We start from the raw sequence: 8,244 nt of genomic DNA, 5'->3' as shown, positions 1-8,244 counted from the left end.
CCATTAATCTCAGCCGCACCGAGTCATTAGGGGCGGATAAAGCTACTCACCCCAATTCCTTCCTGCTCGTCTCGATCCCAGCCAAGCATTTTACCTTGGCGCCGGCTGCCTCCCGCCATCAACAAGCCAAGGTGTAATGTTACTGTCTGTTTGCTCTTGCCTTTTGGTGTTTCGAGTCCCAAACAAGCCATTTAGACGTGGCAATGAATCCAGCCGGGGACTGGGAAGGGGCTTTGCGAATAGGGCACAGCTCTGGACTCGGAGAATGGGTTTGCGGGAGCTGACCTGGTCCGTGGGGACCACGGCGAAGGGCTGCAGGGAGCGCACAGCCGCCGCCGAGGCCGGCACGGGCAGGAGACTCCAGCCCAAGGAGCCTGGGCTGGTTTAAGTGAGCTGCAGTGTCATTCCTGTACCGGATTAGAAATTCTGGGGTCTGGGCAGCAAGTGCAACAGACCCAAAAAGGGGAAAAAAAAAAAAAAAAAAAAAAAAAAAAAAAAAAAAAGTACCTCCAGGTACCCTTTCAGTGTGCAAAAGTCACACTGCACAATTCGCACTCTTACCAAGTGTAAAGAGAGCAGGATCAGGCCTGCAGGAAGGGACAGCACATCTCAGAGGAGGGCGAGTGCTCTCCAGGAGGGCAGCCTGACAGAAACCGCTTGAGCAGGGCCTGAGCTTTACCACCGCCAAAGGGATTTATTTAGCAGCCGCTGGAAAGCATCGCCACACACTGCGAAACCCTCCCGGGGAAGGTGAGCTTGGTGTTTCTCACAATGTGTTCGGTCCTAATTCCGACTTTACCCTGGAAAATAAGGCACCGTGTGCAGGGATGTCCCACGGGCATGAATGGACACAGAGCTAAAAACACGGACGACAGGGGCCGGGAATGAACCCGGGCATTACGTAGAAATGAGGACCGGGCTTTGGGGCTGTGAGCACTTTTCTCCCCAAGCCACTGTATTTATTTTCCCTCCCGTTCCAGCCCCTCACTTCCTTGCCTGCATTTGGGTAGTTTATTTATTCAGCCTCCCCTAACAGTCCGGTTTGGCTATTTCGGTGGTGCGAGAGATACCGACCCAACCCAGACAAAAACTAGCTCTGCTCTGTCAGGGCTATCAGCAAACACCAGCCCCTGAGGCCGGCTAGGAATTTTAATTGAAATAGCCGGTCACTGGGCCCAGATAAGGCCCAGCATCACCCCACGGCCAGTGGGGCTCCCCACGGGGCTACCAGCACCCGGCCCTGCACCCCAAACTCATGCGAGGGACCCCATACCCCGCCGGGGATCTGCCAGCTCGGTGCCCACCTGCTAAGGCAGCACTGGGACCAGACTGGGAGGGAACTGGGGCCCAGAGCTGCTGTCGGTGGGCAGCCCACATTGGCGGGGGCTCTCGCAGCATCATCCCCCCCCCTCCTTCCCCGGCCCGCAGGAGCTAGGTGGTCTGCGCCCCTTATCAGCCCTTATCTCCCAAAGCCGCTCGCTAATGTGACCTTAATGGAGCTAAAATCAACTCAATTTGTTTTATTGGGGTTTTTTTTTGTATTTTATTGTTTTATTTTATTTTCTTTATTTGTTTTATTTTGGCTTAACCCCAAATTCCCCCCCCCCCCCTTCTCCCTTCCCTTTGTTTTGGAAATACAGAGGGGAAGGGAGCTGAAGCCGGGGGGGGGGGGGCAGACAGCCCATGGGGAACCGTGTCCGGGCCAGAGCACCCTGGGCGACCCAGAGACCCCCCCACGGGTGACCAACCCTCCTTTCCCTGCTCCCCCCAACCCCTGGGACCCCCCCCCGGGGCAGGGACCGGGGGTGGTGCCTGGCCCGGCAGGAGGGTCAGAGGCGGGGAGAGGGTCCCAGAGCTCACATACCACCCCCCCCTTTAACCCCCCCCTTCAACCTCCCCGCCCCGGCCCTGGCTGGAAGATGCTGCCCACCCCCTTCTCGGTAAAAGACATCCTCAACCTGGAACGGCCGGGAGCTACCGGGGGACCCCACGCCGTCCCCGTTCCCCGGGCTGCCCGCAGCCCCGGGGGGGGGGGACCAGCCACCGCCACCGAGTAAGTGACCCGTGGGGTCGCGGGGGGGGGGGACACACGACATCCCACGGAGCCGCTTTCGTTCCCCCGGGCTGGAAACCCGAGGGGTGCAGAGCAGCCCGTTGCATCCTCCAGCCCCGATTCCACCCGAGCCCGTGTACCCGTGGCTGGTTTTCCCCGGTATTTACCACCCACCCCACCCCCGCCTTTTTTTTTTTTTTTTTCTTTTCTTTTTTTCTTTGGTTTTTGGGGGGTTGTTCGGGGCTTTTTCCGAGCAGCCTGCCAAGCCCCGCATCCCTCCCGTGCGTCCTGGCTGCCCTCGGGGAAAAGAAACAGCCCAGGGCAGGGTTATAACTGGCTTGTTTCAGGGTTTTTTTGTTGTTTGGGGTTTTTTTCTGCAAGGCACAAATCGCCACCGATTTGATACAAATCCCCGTTTCGATGCTCCATGTATTTGTCCAGCAGGGATGCTGCTCCGGAGCGGCCACCGAGGGGGGGATCGGACGGGACCCCCTTCTCCCCACCGCTAAAATCCCACCAAGTGTCCTTTTGCTCGCGTTTCCCTAATGCCCGGTGGCTGAAGGGTGGAGAAACGGGGAAACCAGTAGGACCAGAGCCTGAGCACTGGGCAGCGCTGGGATACGGAGCCAGAGAGCCAGAGAGGGCGAGAGGAGCCCGGGGAGAGCTCCCTGCCGGCTTCATACCTGCAGACGGAGCCCTCCAGCACCCCATTTCCCCGCAGCCCCCCCCCTTAAATTCCCTGAGCCCCTGCTGCGGCTGGCAGGGTACCCCAGCGCATCCCACCAGCCGGGGAGCAGCCACCGTGCAAGACCCCCGGCTAGCTCGCCTGCAACACAAAAACCCAGCGGATGATAAAAAACCAAACTGCTTTCCATCTTCTCACAGATCTAACAATTTTTCCTCCTCCGATCCCAGTCCCTTCAATTTTCTGGCTTTGCTTCAATTCAGAGAGCTGCAGGATTCCCTGTTCCTCAGCCGCTGGAGGTAAATCCTGCCAGAGGTCTGACTGCCATCGCTTCCATCCCTCCGGAGCAGGACGGTGGGGAAGGGGATTTGTGTTTTGGGATATTCAAATCTGCACCATACCCTGCTTCCCCCCCGTGCCTCTCCGGGCTGGGGCTGCCACGGTGGCACAGGCATCGTTAGGAGGGACCGAAAGGAGGCATTGTCCAAAATTCACGTAACAGTCAGGCTTCTAATTCCATCCAAAAAAGGGGGAATTTTCTTGAATTCCCATTAAACATCACAGAATAGTTCATATTAAATTTAGCAACTATCGACCCTACTTCCTCTTATTTCCGAGGGTCTCCACTCCCAATTCGATCCCTCCTTCGGAAACACACTCTCACTGGGAACAGAACCGGACCTGGGTCTCACTTTGCTTTGGATATTTCTTGCTGCAGGAAAATGTTTGCTTGCCCACCCTTTCGAGGCAGACGAGAAGAAAGCCGACGCCTGCCACCATCCCAAGCAGCGACAGCGGAGAAAACCCCGAGTTTTGTTCTCCCAAACTCAGGTGTTTGAACTGGAGCGGCGATTTAAGCAACAGAAATACCTCTCCGCTCCGGAAAGGGAGCACCTCGCCAGCGTGCTCAAGCTTACCTCCACGCAGGTGAAAATCTGGTTCCAAAACCGAAGGTACAAGTGCAAGAGGCAGAGGCAGGATAAATCCCTGGAGCTGGCTGCCCACCCGCTGCCCCCGCGGAGGGTGGCGGTGCCCGTGCTCGTCAGGGACGGCAAACCCTGTCTCGGGGGGTCCCAGCCTTACCCAGCCCCGTACAGCCTCACCGCCAGCCCTTACTCCTATAGCTCCTACTACAGTGCCTATAGCGGCGGCCCCTTCGGTGCCAGCTACGGGGGGGGCTACGCCGGGGTGACCCCCAGTGCCACCCCGGGCAGCCCCGCCGGGAACGTGAGCTTGGGTATGGCCAGCGGCGCTCAGCACCAGCCCGCGTGCTTGCAAGCCGCCATGCAAGCAGGGATCAGGGCTTGGTAGATGGCCACGGGGGACAGGACCGCCGGAGAAGTTGCCGAGGAAAGCCCCCCTCCGCTCCAGACTCCAGCTTTTGTCGGGACTGGAGACAAATCCGGAGGGTTTCTGCCACCCCGGACAGTGGGACGTCTCCGGAGCATCCGTCCCCTCCAGGTAGCTCGTGCCGCTCCAGCATTGCGACTTTGGGGACCCGATGACTGAGGGCATTTATTTATTTAAACACAAATGTTTCGGAGTCTGGCCTTTCCCGCTCCTGCAGAGGATTTGCTCCTCCGGGATGCCAGTGCACAGCCGTCAAGAAGGTACGAACACTGGTTTTCTTCCTAAGGACAGCTGGAAAACAGGGTCTGTGCACACCACTGTGCATTCACTTTTTTATGAAGCATATTTAATGCTTTGAGTTCCTCTAATCTTTTGAGATACATTTCTGATATATATTTCTTAATATCTCCCAGCACAGGTGTTCATTTCTGTCTTTATTATTATTTGCAAATAAAAACCAAACTGGTGAAATTGTGTTGTTTCACTCTCTAGCCATTCTTCACTTAATGTTTTGACTTTTCCTATCCACAACTTGCATTTGAGCATCAAAATCTGATCCAAAGGAAAAAAGACCCAAATCAATCTTAATACTAGTAATTAACCCAGAAAATTAATTACCTTGTAGTCCAAGCTTGCCCTCCCTAACTCTTGGCAAGTGTTTTCAGCTCTCTGTTGCTATTCCCTTACTGGTAAAATGGGTTTGCAGGTACATGGTGGGGCAGCTCACAGCATCTCACGGTGGGTTGGTGTCGTCTGAATTACACCAACGTCACCGGTGCTGAGCCAAGAGGTGCAGGATGCCCAGATCAGGATCCTTCGGCATCAAGTGCCTTGCTGGATCAAAGGACTGTATGTATATTTCTATATACATCTCTCTATGTCTGTTTATGAAATGCAGGAGAGCTGGATGCCGGGGAGGATCAAAGGGGAGCACAGCCACATCCCGAACAGGCGGCATGAATCTACGGCCTCATATTTACAGAATAAACCCAGTGAGCCCCCGTCAGACCGACCCACTTATCGGGCTGCCCATGGCCCCCCAGTGCAGGCTTTACTTATAGCGGGGAGGAGGGAAAAAAACCCACACAAAGGTCAACATCTGATGCAAAATGTTAGTTTAACAGAGATCTTTCCACTCCGATGCCAAGATATCCCAGTGATGGAGTCAGACAGCAACCTGCGCACAACTCCCACCGCACGGCACAGGCAACATCTCCCCGTCGCAACCTCCGTCCCCGCTCCGGGCTGCTGCCCCCTCCTCCCCGCTCCTTTCCCGACAGCTTCTTATCCTCCCAGTGTTTGACGAAAAGAGACTTGCAGGAGGCAATTAAGCTTTTATCTCTAATCCCCACTCAGCCCCAGCACTCCGGCGTTCGCTCACTTCCCAAATGGGACACCCCTGACATCCCAATCAAACCAGAAAAACCCTCTCGGCGAGATGGCTTGCTCGCCGTCCTGCCGCTCCGAGGCTTTGCAGCCCCACCAAGACCCTGGAAAAGACGGGGTAAGGCGTCAGCCGTGATGGGTGCTGCCCCTTCTCCTCCCCTTCATCCATCCACATTTATTCGGGAATATCTCCCCAAATCAGCTGAGTCTCGGGTCTCTCTCCTGGCTTTGGAGCAGCCGGGGGACTCGACAGGGTCACTGCACTGGGAAATGCTGCGGGCGTCAGGGAAAGCCCCTGCAAACAGCAGCATCCCCAATGCACGGGTTCCCCTGCAAGTCTTAACAACACTGAGAGTTTTTCCTCTGAGGTTCAGCAACAAAATGAGGCAAATCACATGAAGCTCCCCCCAAATAAACACAGAAATCAAAGAAGGAAATTGCTACCCTCCCCAGATCAGAAAAAAGCCTGAAAATGGGAATCATTTATGACCCACCATACGTTTTGGAGGGTCTTCCCAAAAGCCCAGTTCCCATAGGGCTGGGATACCCTTAAAACCCTGGTGTTTGCTGGATCCCCTCTGTCACCTGCCTCTCTGCAGCACATGCCAGGGCTGTTGCTTTAAACCTCCCCTGTTTCCAGCCCAAATCAGAAATGACCCGCTACACCAACCACTGTAAAAACGAGCTTTCTCAAACACCCCGCCATACGCAAACCAGCCCACGTTCCCCCAAAGCCTTCTCCTGGACCAAAATTCCTGTCCTGGGCCAAATCACTCACTGCTCATCAGCTATGGGTTATTTTCACCAACTGAGCTACGGATGCGGGCACCGGCAATGAAGGGACAAGACACTCAACAACAAAAGAGCCGTGCAACGAGGCTGCCCAGGACAGACCTACAGACAGAGGGGTCGAGCAGACGGACGGCACTGGGAGATTTTACTAATGGTTATGGTAAAGCTCTGGCTGCAAAGCAGAGGTGTTAACAGCCCAGCTCCATTTGCAGGAAAATGCTTAATTGAAATGAAATGATGCCCCTGGAAGGAAGGGAACTGCCCAGCTTCTGGGGAGAGAAGCCCTTCTGCTGGGTCTTATGTTCACGTATTTGTGCTAGAGCCCCAAATAGTTATAGGTGCACGACAGGCTGACTCCCTGGGTGCGCAGGCACGTGCTGATCTCCGACAGCAGCAAGGGCAGCCTAAAATCAGCAGGGGTAGGGTCTCTGCGGTGGGGAAAATTGGCTCCCAAATTCAGCACAGAGTGTCCCCGGGGAGCAGCACGGCTCCCCGACCCGAGCGAGCACCCTCCCGCGGCACGGCACGGCACGGCACGGCACGGCACCCACGGTCACGCCGACGTGCCGTCGGGCAAGCCCAGCTGGGCGCGTGCCAAGCCCTGGTCCTGCCAGGGCACCCACCGGTGACCCTCGGGGCTCCCCCTCCACCCCAACGCCCCCCTGGGCAGCACACTGGGATTCAGATTAAACGCTGGAAGGAGCGGGCAGGGAGCCGTGGGGCAGCCCACCCACCCACCCACCCACCGCAGCAGCACCTTCCACCCACCTTCCAGCACTTTCCGAATTCCCTTTCTCGGACTATAGGAGGATAATGAGGCTGAATTATTGAAGGTACTGAATTTTCCAAGCATACGGCGAATATAGGGGGGCATTTGCTAAGCCAGGAGCATCAGCAGGTTAAAGAATGAGAGAAAAGGGTAGGGTAAAAGCAGGGTTTGGGGCACGGCTGCACAACCTGCTCCGGGCTTGGGGCTGCCGTAACCAAACACCCTCCTATAAAATCAACAAAGTCCTCAGGGGATTTCAAGGAAATCCATTGTTTCCCTTTTTAAGGTTAAAAAAAAAAAAAACATGCCTGGGCTTTTCGGCTGAGGGACTGGCTTTGAGTGAAGGCTTTAGGAATAGAAGAGGTGATCAGTGCTACATTATTCCAACAGCAAAAGGAGTTTGCAGACAACAGGGCTATAAGGGGTCACTGTGTGTGTGTATGTGTATATATATACATACATGTGTGTATACATACACATACATATATACATACATGTGTATGTATATATATATACAGAGGGTGCCTGCACTTCCCAGGGATGCTGCTCATCTGCATCCATGGAGCTGAATCCTGCTCCCACAGGGGCTTGCCCACCAGATTGCTTTGCCTTATGATGGGGCAAGGTGATTTTTTAATCATGTGCTGCCCACATCTCGGGGGGAGGTTCGCGGCTGTTTGTGTGGTGAGCGGGGAGTTGTTTTCCAAACAGAAACTCTAGAAGAACAACTACAAATAAAGCAGATACTCAGAAAAAAATCTGTTATAACAGAGAGCTCGACTCACGGTTTTTCTTGGAATTGGGAAAGTTTTGCTCCTTTCAGGTGCCTTTGAACACGAGGCCTTGCAGCATGGTGTATAAAGGTATTAAGGCTTCTTAAATAAATGCTGTCCCATTCCACAGCTGGTCGAGGAATTAGTCTGAGGTTTAGGCTTAAATTTTCATGTGAACCCTTTGCCCCTTTCTGTGCAAGCATTTGCCTCTGGAGCCACTCTCCCTGTCTGTTACATCTTAACTTTCATTTTAAAGCCCTCGTTAGGGCAGCTTTGCAAAGCTGATGAAAATGTCTCTGACATTTTCGCCCTGTTTTTCAACAAACTGAAAGCGCATCGAAGCGGAAGGTTTTGAAGAAAACCCTCAAAGCCCTCAAAACACTAAAAAAAAACCCCAATCCTTTTATTTTCTTCACTTTTTTCCCCTGAAAACAGC

General features: G+C 54.4%; 1 protein-coding gene across 1 annotated transcript; it reads left to right on the top strand.

The window, feature by feature from the left end:
• The first annotated feature begins 265 nt into the window (after positions 1 to 265).
• On the top strand, positions 266 to 4,281 carry NKX2-6 (NK2 homeobox 6). The gene is made up of 2 exons (XM_041128245.1): positions 266 to 382; positions 3,357 to 4,281. The coding sequence occupies exons 1-2, from the start codon at positions 266 to 268 to the stop codon at positions 4,047 to 4,049; spliced, it is 810 nt and encodes a 269-aa protein (XP_040984179.1). The 3' UTR covers positions 4,050 to 4,281.
• Positions 4,282 to 8,244: the final 3,963 nt, after the last annotated feature.

The sequence above is a fragment of the Aquila chrysaetos genome, chromosome 13 (genome assembly GCF_900496995.4).
Source record: "Aquila chrysaetos chrysaetos chromosome 13, bAquChr1.4, whole genome shotgun sequence".
Taxonomy (NCBI): domain Eukaryota; kingdom Metazoa; phylum Chordata; class Aves; order Accipitriformes; family Accipitridae; genus Aquila; species Aquila chrysaetos.
The sequence above is the reverse complement of the archived record's forward strand: the minus strand, read 5'-3'. Positions and strand labels throughout refer to the sequence as shown.

What these genes read in the sequence shown, in the direction of transcription:
- NKX2-6 (XM_041128245.1), top strand. Translation starts at nt 266, where the DNA reads ATGGGTTTGCGGGAGCTGACCTGGTCCGTGGGGACCACGGCGAAGGGC. An exon ending in AGCCCAAGGAGCCTGGGCTG is followed by an intron (nt 383 to 3,356) that starts GTTTAAGTGAGC and finishes CTTATTTCCGAG; the next exon opens with GGTCTCCACTCCCAATTCGA.